The sequence below is a fragment of the Somniosus microcephalus genome, chromosome 3, assembly GCF_052327205.1.
Source record: "Somniosus microcephalus isolate GS21.2 chromosome 3, FLI_Smic_1.0, whole genome shotgun sequence".
NCBI classification, from domain to species: Eukaryota; Metazoa; Chordata; class Chondrichthyes; order Squaliformes; family Somniosidae; genus Somniosus; species Somniosus microcephalus.
In genome coordinates, this window is record NC_140989.1 from 121345967 (window position 1) to 121358575 (window position 12609).

At 44.8% G+C, this 12609-nt stretch overlaps 1 protein-coding gene across 1 annotated transcript; it reads right to left on the bottom strand.

Annotated features, from left to right (window-relative positions):
- Window positions 1-870: 870 nt before the first annotated feature.
- On the bottom strand, window positions 871-1308 carry LOC147121331 (histone H2B 1.2-like). Its single transcript, XM_085981549.1, has one exon. The coding sequence runs from the start codon at window positions 1246-1248 to the stop codon at window positions 871-873; it is 378 nt and encodes a 125-aa protein (XP_085837675.1). The 5' UTR covers window positions 1249-1308.
- Between the last annotated feature and the right edge of the window lie 11301 nt (window positions 1309-12609).

The window sequence follows — 12609 nt, forward strand, 5'->3', positions numbered from 1 at the left end:
CTGCGGATGCTGGAAATCTGAAATAACAACAGAAAATGCTGGAAATACTCAGCAGGCCAGGCAGCATCCGTGGAGAGAGAAACAGAGTTAACGTTTCAGGTCTGGGACCCTTCATCAGAACTGGAAGAAGCTGGAGATGTAACAGATATTAAGCAGGTGCAGAGACGGGGCGGTTAGGAGGGGAGGAAGGAGTAGAAAGAACATCCTGTACTTTTGTAAGAGGCAGGAAAGATAAAATGTTGCAAATGGGAATGGCAAAAATCATACTGCATGAAAAATGGGGGCAGGGATAATTATCTGAAATTGTTGAACTCAATGTTGAGTCCGGCAGGCTGCAAAGTGCCCAATCGAAAGATGAGGTGCTGTTCCTCGAGCTTACGTTGAGCTTCATTGGAACAATGCAATAGCCCGAGGACAGAGAGATCAGAGTGGGAGTGAAGCGGTGAATTAAAGTGACAGGCGACCGGAAGCTCAGGGTCACCCGTACAGACTGAACGGAGGTGTTCTGCAAAGCGGTCACCAAATCTGCGTTTGGTCTCCCCAATGTAGAGGAGACCGCATCATGAGCAGCGAATACAGTATATTAAATTGCAAGAAGTACAAGTAAATCGCTGTTTCACCTGGGGCCCCAAACACCCCTTAAATCAGCTCTAACTGACCATATTGTGGGAAATATGAAAGGGGTTGAGAACAGCTTACAAAGGGTCGGAGAATCTCCCTACCAGATTAAAACAGAAATCAGACATTTAGTATTAAAAAGTCACTACAATAAAACAATTCCAGAGAGACGTTGGTGCAGCTTTTTCAGAGAAACTGTGGGTGGCTCTTAAAAGAGCCATTGTGTTTGTCTTGTTGGTCTGTTGTGTTGTTTTACTTGGAGCTGGTGTATTTGGTCACCGCCTTTGTCCCTTCAGACATGGTGTGCTTGACCAGCTCCCCAGGCAACAGCAAGCGCACGGCGGTCTGGATCTCCCGGGAACTGATGGTGTGCCGCTTGTTGTAATGGGCCAGGCGGGAAGCCTCACCCACGATGTGCTCAAAAATATCATTCACAAAGGAGTTCATGATGCTCATGGCCTTGGAGGAGATGCCGGTGTCGGGGTGAACCTGCTTCATCACTTTGTAGATGTAGATGGAATAACTCTCCTTCTTTGACTTTCTCCTCTTCTTACCGCTCTTTCTTGGCGCTTTATTTAGGGATTTCTTGGCCCCCTTCTTTGGAGCTAGTTTCTTCACCTCCTCAGGCATCTTCAAACTAAACTTCAGTTACACCAATAGCGCAAATTCGTTCCGGGAGTGTATTAAATAGGCAGCCCCAGAGCGCTATGCCAATAAAGGATGGGTGAAGGCAATGATTGTGATTGGTTAGTTTGTATTGATGTTACAATACTTTTTCCCAGAAACATTCTCATTGGTTTCCTTGGATATCCAATTAGATTTAGTACCTGCCACCAGTCACAAGCTCCCTCACTGCAATCAGGGAATACATTTTCAAAAGATTCTCCAGCCCCAGTTTATATTGAAATAGCCGCTCAGTGTTAAGATCCCCCGGGAAATGTCACCTGTTCGTCGGCGAGAAGGGCCCGAGTCCTCTGGTGATTCCCACACATGTGATTACCTTGATGTGTGATTTTTGTCCCTTTCTGTTGATAATTCGTTTTTAACCTGATTTGTACAGTGTATCTTGAGTGCATTACCCGGGTGCATTGACATTCAATGATATTTTGAAGCTTTTCCCTCTGCTGTTCTTGCCCGTTCTTGTTTAAATATATATTTAAGTCTATCATTAAAAATCACGGCCCCTCGAGCCTGCTCTGCCATTCAATAAGATCATGGCTGATCATCGGCATCAACTCCACTTTCCTGCCTGATCTCCATATCCCTTGATTCCCCGAGAGTCCAAAAATCTATCTACCTCAGCCTTGAATATACTCAAAGACTTAGCATTCACAGCCATGTGAATTCCTAAGATTCACAACCCTTTGAGTGAAGAAATTCCTCCTCATCTCGGTCTTAAATGGCCTACCCCTTAACCTGAAACTATGCCCCCTAGTTCTAGACACTCCAGCCGGGGAAACAGCCTCTCAGCATCTACCCTGTCAATCCTCTTCAGAATTTTGTATGTTTCAATGAGATCACCTCTCATTCTTCTAAACTCCAGAGAGTATAGGCCCATTCTACACAATCCCTCATCATAGAATAGCCCGCTCATCCCAGGAATCAATCTAGTGAACCTTCAATGCACCGCCTCCAAGGCAAGTATATCCTTCCTTAGATAAGGAGACCAGAACTGTGCACAGTACTCCAGGTGTGGTCTCACCAATGCCCTGTACAATTGTAGCAAGACTTCCTTACTCTTATACTCCAACCCCTTGTAATAAAGGCCAACATTCCATTTGCCTTCCTTATTGCTTGCTGTACCTGCATGCTAGCTTTCTGTGTTTCTTGCACGAGGACACCCAAATCTCTCTGAACACCAACATTTGAAAGTTTCTCACCATTTAAAAAATATTCTGTTTTTCTATTCTTCCTGCCAAAGTGAATAACCTCACATTTCCCTACATTATACTCCATCTGTCACCTTACTGCCCACTTTTTTAGTGTATCTAAATCCCATTGCAGCCTCTTTGTGTTCTCGTCACAGTTTACTGTCCCACCTAGCTTTGTATATCAACAACCAATCCTCAATTCATGCTAATATATTACCCCCAATACCATGAGTCCTAATTTTGTGTAATAACCTCTTGTGTGGCACCTTATTGAATGCTTTTTGAAAAACCAAATACACTACATCCACTGGTTCCCCCTCATCCATCCTGCTAGTTACATCTTTGACAGATTTGTCAAACACGATTTCCCTTTCATAAAACCATGTTGACTCTGCCTAATCATATTATAATTTTCTAAGTGCCCCGTTACCATGTCCCTAATAATAGATTCTTGCATTTTGCCTACAACTGATGTCAGGCTAACTGGCCTATCGTTCCCCGTTTTCTCTCTTCCTCCTTTCTTAAATAGCGGGGTTATGTTTTCTACCTTCCAATCCTTGGGAACTGTTCTAGAATCTAGAGAATTCTGGAAGATTAATACCAGCGCCCTCACTATCTCTGCAGCTACCTCTTTTAAAACCCTAGGATGCAGGTCATCAGGTCCAGGGGATTTGTCGCCACTTAGTCCCATTAATTTCTCCAGTACTATGTCTTTCCTTACACTAATTTCTTTAAGTTTCTCATTCTCTCTAGACCCTTGGTTCCCCATTATTTCCGGAATGTTTTTTGTGTCCTCTACTGTGAAGACAGATACAAACTACTTCTGTAATAACTCTGCCATTTCCTTATTGCTCATTATAATTTCTCCTGTCTCTGCCTCTAATGGACCCACATTTACTTTCACTAATCTCTTCCTATTTAAATAACTATAGAAACGTTTACAATCTGTTTTTATGTCTCTTGCTAATTTACTCTCGTATTCTTTTTTCTCTTTCCTTATCAATCTCTTGGTCCTCCTTTGCTGAATTCTAAAATCCTCCCAATCCTCAGGCTTACTACTTTTTTGGCAACATTATGAAGTGGGGAAAGAGTTAAAATAACATCGCTGGCAGCTCACAGAATGGTGTAAGGGAGACAGTTGCTAACATGAAAGACCACATCCATAAGGTGTGGTCAAGATAACTGACCTTTGAGACTAAAAACAATTCAGTTGAGACATGATGTCTAGCATTTCAGCTGCCCTTAGGGTTTTGTTATCTGGGTCACAATACATCCAAATTATCTTTTAATCAGCGTTCAACAGTTTGAGCTAATAATTGGGTATGCAGCTTACACATGTTTACCTTAGGACATGAAACCCAATTCATGAAGATGCATGTGGGCCAAGATCCAATCAGGTTGCAGGAATGAATTGTGCATGAGACCGCCATGCTTATTTGCATGTATAAAAATGTAGGGTTTGCTGTAACAATTTGGAGTAGTCTGGCTAAGACAGAGCAGATTGTCTCCCCACCGGTGTAATAAAGGCAACTTGACTATCGATCTGAAAACCTTGTGTCGAGTGTTGGTTTAAAATACTCCACATCAATTGGCGTCATGAACAGGATTCCACGCGGACGGGAGGCACGGGTAAGTGAAGCCAAGCCAAAAAACATGAGTACTTTTAAATTACCACATACAGTTAGGGCAAGGCAACACCGTCTCGTGTCCACCATCCCCGTTGGAATCAAAGAACCAAAAGGTTTGAACAATCAGTCAAGTGGCCTTGGGGTTCGGGCGAAATGCGGGGAATTATAGGCGTGGTATGATTTGCAAGTAGTGTGTTAACTTTGATGTAAAGTATAAGCATACCTCTGACAACAAACAACCCGAACAAGAAAAATAGGCGCGGTATGAGTTGCAAGTAGTGCAGAAAGTTTAAGCATATCTCTGACAACAAATTACCCGAACAAAATTGTTGCAAGTACGGTCTCACTCTGCGAGAGTAAAGTAAGGGACGTACCGCTGACAACAATTAACCATGGGAAGTGAAAAACTCGAGTGGGGACCGGTGGGGTCTCTGACACGCTATTCAGCGGACAAAAATAAAAGAATAATTGACAAAATGGTTAAAAACGATTGGGAACTGAATGACCCACCAGCCAAACAAAGAGAATGGTGGGCCAAAGAAACCAAAATTAAAGGAAGAAAAGGCCATCATTTTAGTGGCTCGCGCATATTATAAGTTGAGTAGACGTACTCGAATATGGACCAAAAACCAAAATGGCTAATGGTAGAGGGAAACTTAAAAGTTTTATCGACATAAATGCTATCAGTTTCTGTCCAAAACAAGTAAAATGCAGGATTTGCTGACTGAAAGTAATCTTAAAAGGAATGCTGGAATCTCAGTTTGTGTGAAAGCGTTTGTTAGAAGTGTGGAAGTTTTCTGTCTTTGAAACAAAGTGTCTGTTGTGTTTGTTTTAGCTCCACCCACTCTTTTGTACAGAGAGCTAAAAGCTATTTAACCATTTGAAGACTTGTCTTGAATGATGGACAAGCGTGTGCTGTTTTTAGTTTGTTAATTGTTTTACAAAAGATAAGCTCCAGCCTTGAAGTTACAGTTGCCAATGTGCTTGGAAGAAAATGAATTTGGATGTTTACAAGGCACGGGTGATTGTTTCTTTGTTAATGTGGCTATGGCTTCTTCCTTTTTTTTCAAGTGATATTGTTTAGTTTAAGAAATTGAACTGGATTAAATTGTAGTTATGAGGTTAATTAACCTATTAAAACCAGACTTTTATTGTGGCCATGGTGAAATTCTGGTTGGTGTAAATTTGTGTGGACCGCATTGAATAAGATAACTCCACGAGAACATCCGATAGTGGCAAGTCCCTCCACAATATTTAATGGTCTGAAACCAAACTTTAAGGTATTTACAGTCTTGGATATAGCGAACGGGTTCTGGTTTATACCTTTGGCAGAGGAATCACAAGGGAAATTCGCCTTTACTGTCGGGGATAGACAGTATACATGGACCAGGGTCCCGCAGGGGTTCTACAATAGTCTAAACATATTCCACCGTGTATTGAGTCAAGCCTTAGACGAGTTAGATCTATCAAAGTACCAGAACGCCCTACTCCAATATGTCGATGACATAATGATTGCATCAGAGGACACCAAAGGACACATGGGAGCATTAATACCCTCCAGGCACATAAGAAAGCTGGCTTTAAACTGAACCCCAAAAAGGCACAGGTTGGACTGTCCAAAGTAAAGTATCTAGGACATGAAATTAGCCAGGGGTATAAGGCACTCCCGCAGGAATGACAGGCAGCCATAAAAGACATGCCAAGACCAGTGACCGTCCGGGGAGTGAGGAAAGTGTTGCGACTATTTAACTACTGCAGGAATCCTATACCAGACTTTGCAGGGAAAGCAGAGCCGAGTCAACAATTAGTTAAAGGGGGGAGACCCGCCTCATACAAGATAGAATGGGAATCAGAGCAGGATGAGGCTTACGCAAAATTGAAAGCAGCCCTGACATCCGCACTAGGATTGCCAAATCTAGTCAAACCATTCCATATATACTATAGAATAGACGGGAACTTCTATAATGCCGTAGTCACCCAAGAGTATGGGGGAGACATGAGGCCAATTGCCTATTACTCCACCCAACAAACCCCTGTGGCTAAAGGAATGGCGAGATGTGTGGCAGCCCTCGACTGTGCCGCATGGGCGGTGCGGATATGAGGGCCCGTCACTATCAGGGCAGCTGATACTACACACGCAATACACAGTGGTGGACCTGGTAAACACAGACAAAATGAAGGCTGTATCAGACAGAAGGAGGGCGGCTTGGGAAGCAGTATTGATACCCAAGGACAGATCAGTCCAGATTATAAGGGAACATAGAGTCAACCCCGCAGAGGGAATGCTATCGGAGGGTGAGGCACATGAGTGTCAGTTAGTAATTGAAGAAGAGGTCAGAGGAACCGTATCAGAATCGCCCCTTGAAAATCCCGAAAACTCCTTTTATTTAGACAGAGCTCGCTGATATATAAATGGAGAGCCACACACCGGTTAGGCGGTAGTATCCGAGAATGGAGAAACAGTCGCAAGATACTGCAGACGCTGCATCATCTGTGGACAACACAACCCAGGTAGGCCCATAAAGGTTAAAATGGCACCCCAGCCACCACCCGAAGGCCCCTGGGAAAACCTCCAGATAGACTTTACTGGACCCCTACCCAACAGCAGAGGGAAGAAATACTGCCTAGTGATCATAGACCAGTTTACAAGGTTGGGTGGAAGCATTCCCCACCAGAGACTGTAGTGCTCAGACTGTGGCCCGGATATTTGCATACGACATGATACCAAGATGGGGGGTCTTGTTGCAAATAGATTCAGATCAAAGCACCCACTTTATGGGAAAGGTAATGAAAGAAATTTGTAAGCTACTGGGCGTAGGACAGAAATTCCACATCCCCTATGATCCGCAAAGCTCGGGCATGGTAGAGCGAATGAACAGAACCCTGAAAACAGCCTTTAGCAAGGCCATAGCCGAAACCGGACAGGGATGGGTGGATGTCCTCCCGTGCATCCTGATGAGGCCGAGAGCCACCCCAAATAGGGTGACCGGACTGACACCATATGAACTCATGACTGGACGAGCAATGTGTCTGCCGGAAGGAGTAGCATTTGGTAGCGAGGGTCTAGGACCCTTAAAAGATAAAATTAGGAAATACGTACAAACATTGGATAATCAATTGAAAGCTCAAACAAGAAGTTAAAGAACAACAAGGTATCAGAGATAAAAATACACAAAAGCAGGGGGCCTTGGAGCCCCTACCCAAGGGGGGCGAGCAGGTATTTGTTAAAATATCACCAGAGAGATCGGGATTCTCACCTAGATGTACCGGACCATTTGAGGTCATCATGACCAGCGATACGTGCGCATGTATAGATATGAGGGGAAAAGGGAGATGGAAACATTGGATCCAATTAAAATGATACAACAATAACCCATCTGATCTTAAATCCCACAGGAACAATGGAATAAACACCGGAGATAAACTAACATCTGGTGACAACCAGGCTTCTGCTTAATTTACAGGGAAACTTCACCATGAAGGTGGGATTACTGCTGGGACACGAAATAAGCGAAGGGACATCCCACATTACACGACAAGTACACGATGAAGAAGCACAATGTTTTAATGGAACAATAACATTCGGAGTCTCACCCACGACTCCCAATACACAGAAAGCAGAGTCGAGCGAACCAACGATGTTACAATGTCCAGATATGAAAGCTGGACCTATAAGTGGACTAGTATTATTTACTGAGGGAGAACAATTGTATGATAACGTGAGACACGAAATTGTACCGGTACTAATGAACTTAACCATGTTACAATGGCCAGAATATTGTGAGAGGTTTAACAAAACTAGAGAATTGTATGCATATATGCTAAAGAATGTAATTAACCAAGCTGCTGATGCGACAGGGGCTACTAGTTTCAGGGGACATGCTGCATTCCACCAAAGGATTAAGAGGGGCTTAGGAACCAACATACTCACAGGAATAAACATTCATTATTGCCCTAGATATACAAGGAGTCCAGAGTAGTGTGGAACAACTACAAAGGGTAATACAACAGATTTTAGAGAAGGAAACTGGTTTGGTTCGACAAGGATCAGAGTTAGGAGAACATACGATAAGGAAATTACTCGAGGGAATCAGTGTTATAGAGGACCATGCTAGCATTATCAACAAACTAATCCATAGAAATGAGGAACAGGCAAAAGACGGGGTAGGGTGAGGCTTATTTCATGACTGTGTCCAATGGATCACCAGACAGTTGAAACATAATCTGGCACAGATATAGCGAGGTGAGGTACCAGACTGGATTAACAGCACACAGCTCCATGGCCTGAGCCAGAACCCAGGCCCCCTGAGTGCTTGTACCCTCAAAGCGATGACCAGATTATATCCGGTGATACAAAAATGTAAAGCAGAAGTGACGTCAATGAAAGGCATGGTACTCCTGATACCAATGGTGGGGCTAGACACTGCTCCATACCCACAGTACCAGGTAACAAACATAGGCATAGTGAGGGTGAGATATACCTCCAATACTATCCAAATGATATTTATGCCATCAGGAAAAATGGTACTTTGAGAGGAGTCTCCCTAAACGGATGCCACGGGAAAGGCACGCTTACGATATGCCCACATCCAGTAGGAGAAGGCCCTAAGGATGAGTGCGGCTATAATAAGACAGCGGGGTGTGTGTTGGAATTATCACATGTTGATCACCATCACACCTGCTTGGGATATAGGGGAGAAGGGGAGTATTGTATAGCCACCACAGAGACTGAGTACCCATATAGTAACCTTGTATGTGCAATCACAATGCCCAACATCTGCTTTACGCGAAAGATCCCTGTGACAATTGGACACACCAGATTGGTGTATGTACGTTCAAGAGAGGAGATAAAACTAAATGTGACAGATAATCTAAGGGAAGAGCTGGTCAAATCTGGTAGGGGCTGTTATGTATTGTGTGTTCTATTGTGTGTTCTCCTCCCACCTGTGGTGGCGCTGTCACAGGAGATAAATGGTTGGGTGTTCTCTGTTAAGTTTTAGCTCTCTTTGTTCGGAACTTTCCAGAACTTCCTTTCCTTCCAATAAAGCACTTCATGTTTGAATCTCTGAGTTCTGAGTCCTAAATTGTGTCTAGGTAGAAAGGTACCGACACAACAAGTGGCAACGAGGAGCGGATGAATCTGCGTACGTTACGGGTGCAGTGAGTAAACAGAAAATTTAATTTGAAACGTGAGATGGCTACTATATTAGGAAACATCGGTGATTTTGATGAAAATGTGGAGCAATGGAGCGCTTATACGGAACGTTTTGACTATTTTGTATTGGCGAATGTGGTGGCAAATGAAAAGGTCGTGCCTACATTTTTGAGGTAATCGGGCCAAAGACTTTCAATGTACTTCGCAGCCTCGTGCAGCCAGATAAGCCAGGAACTAAAACATATAAGCAACTAGTGGAAATTCTTGGAGCACATTTTTCACCAAAACCTCTGGTTATTGCTGAGAGATTTAGATTTCACAAACGGAATCAAGAGGAGGGGGAATCAGTGACGATGTTTATTGCTGCTTTAAAAAGGTTGTCGGAACACTGCTAGTTCAAGGATGTGCTGAATGACACCATTAGAGACAGACTTGCGTGTGGTCTGCAAAATGCAGCCACACAGAAGCGCCTTCTTACTGAGGACAACCTTACTCTTGAAAAGGCCATTGAAGTTAGTGTCTCCATGGAAATGGCAGAAAAGGAGGCTCACCAGTTGAGTTCAACAGGGAGAGTTCACAAGGTGTCATCTGAGCCTAAAGGTGTGCAGAACGGCACATGTTACCGTTGTGGGAAAACGGGCCATCACGCTAATGACTGCTGGTGTACGGAGCTGGAATGCCGAAATTGTGGCAAAAAGGGTCACATTGAACGCGCCTGTAGAGGTAAAAAAAGAACAGACAGAGCTGGGAAGCATGGAAACAAAATGTCTGTATTTGGACAAGAGAGGAAAAAAAGTGTTCATTCAGTGCAGTATGATGGAACAAGCAAAACAGAGGGGAGCGACACCTCTGAGGAGGAAGAGGTGCACATACTGACGGTTGCAGGTGGTTCAAATGGCTACTGGGTGCCACCACTGGTGGAGGGACAATCAGTGCATATGGAGGTGGACACAGGTGCAGCTGTGTCCCTTGTTTCAGACACTGTCTACAACAAAATGCTAAAGCATCTTACCCTTCAGCCAACAAACATTGTGCTAAAGACGTATACCGGCGAACCTGTGGCCATGAGAGGCGTCATTGAGGTGACAGTTAAATTGAACGGACAGACTGCAAAACTGCCACTATATGTGGTAAAGGGAAATTACCCATCGCTACTGGGACGTGCGTGGCTAGAGAAAATCACGCTGGACTGGCTTGCAGTCCGCATGATGTCAAAAGGGGAGTCAGGTCTGACTGCAGTGTTAAACAAACATGCAGAACTCTTCAATGGGGAACTTGGGAGCATGAAAAAGATCAGTGTGAGACTGGACATTAAACCTGACAGCAAGCCGAAGTTTCACAAAGCCCGACCTGTACCCTATGCAATTAGGCCAAAAGTTGAGGCTAACTTGGAGGCCTTAGTCGAGAATGGAGTCCTGGAGCCTGTGAGCGTGAGCAAATGGGCCACACCCATTGTTCCTGTCCAGAAAAAGGATGGATCTGTTCGAATCTGCGGGGTTAAAGTGACTATTAACCCGGTGCTGTCTGTGGAACAGTACCCTCTTCCCCTCATTGATGATCTTTTTACGGGCTTGGCCGGAGGGCAAAAGTTCAGCAAAATAGACTTATGCCAGGCTTATCTACAAATGCATGTCGATGACAAATCAAAGGAGCTGCTGACAATTGTGACACACAAGGGGCTATACAGGTACTGCCGCCTTCCGTTTGGAATTACGTCAGCCCCTGCTCTATTCCAATGGGCAATGGATCAGATTTTGAGTGGACTGCCAGGAGTCCAGTGCTACCTGGACGACATCCTTGTCACTGGGACAAATGAGGAGGATCATCTTCTGAACTTGGATGCGACACTACAACGACTGAAAGAGTGCAGACTCAGAGTTCGTAAAGACAAATGTGAATTCTTTCAGCCTTCAGTTGAGTACCTGGGGCATGTGATTGACGCTACTGGCCTGCATAAGGTGCCGCCAAAGGTGAAGGTGATCGTGGAGGCCCCAGCACCCCAGAATGTGAGCCAGTTACGTTCATTTCTGGGGCTACTTAACTACTATGGGAAGTTTATTCCAGACTTAGCAACATTGCTGAAGCCATTACATCAGTTGCTATGTCAAGGCAAAACATGGAAATGGACTGAACTGTGCAACGAAGCTTTCGCCCAAGCAAAGAAAGCATTGCTGAATTTGGAGGTCCTGACACACTTCGACCCAAAGCTACCCGTGCAGCTAGCATGTGATGCATCACCATATGGTGTGGGAGCAGTCATATCCCACATCATGCCTTCGGGTGAAGAGAAACCTATCGCCTTCGCATCACACACCTTGAACAAGGCCGAGAGTAACTTTGCGCAGATTGAGCGCAAGGCCTTGGGAATCGTTTTTTGGAATTCGAAAATTTCATCAGTACCTGTTTGGGAGAAGGTTCACACTCCTGACGGACCACCGTCCATTGACTTCAATCTTCGGGCCTCACACCGGAATTCTGTCTCTCGCTGCAAGCAGGATGCAAAGGTGGGCTTTACTGTTGTCAGGACACACATACGACATCAAATATCGCAAATCAGACTTGCACGGCAACGCAGACGGTCTCTCGAGGCTACCCTTGCCTGTTACTCCCCCGGAGCCTCGTCAGATAAACATCTTCTACTTTATACAAGTGGAGGGAGCACCTGTCACTGCAGTTCAGGTGTGAAGGTACACCCGCAACGATCCAGTCCTGCCTGAGGTAATGGACGATGTCATTCGAGGGAGAGCGATAGGAGATTCTCCTAGTTTGAAATCTTACGTTTCAAAAAGAAATGAGCTCTCTGTCCAGGCAGGTTGTCTTCTTTGGGGACGCCGTGTCATCATTCCGCCACCTCTGAGGGAACCTATACTGCAACAACTTCATACAGGCCACAGTGGGATGGTTCAGATGAAGGAAATGGCAAGAAGCTACTTCTGGTGGCCAGGTCTCGATGGGAATATTGAGGAGAAAGCCAAAACATGTTCCCCATGTCAAAGGGTCCGGAATGTTCCACAGCTGGCAACCCTACACCCCTGGGATTGGCCTGCAGAAGTGTGGCAGCGAGTACATGTGGACTTCGCCGGTCCTTTCGAAGGGAAGATGTTTATGGTGGTTGTGGACACTCGTAGCAAGTGGCCGGAGATCGCTGTGATGAGGTCTACCACGGCAGAGAAAACAATTGAGAAACTTGGTGAGATGTTCAGCCGTTATGGCTCACCAGAACAACTCATAAGTAACAACGGTCCACAATTTGTATCACAGGAGTTTGCAACCTTCCTGCATGTGAATGGTGTCCAACACATCAGATCTGCGCCCTATCATCCCTCTACTAACGGCC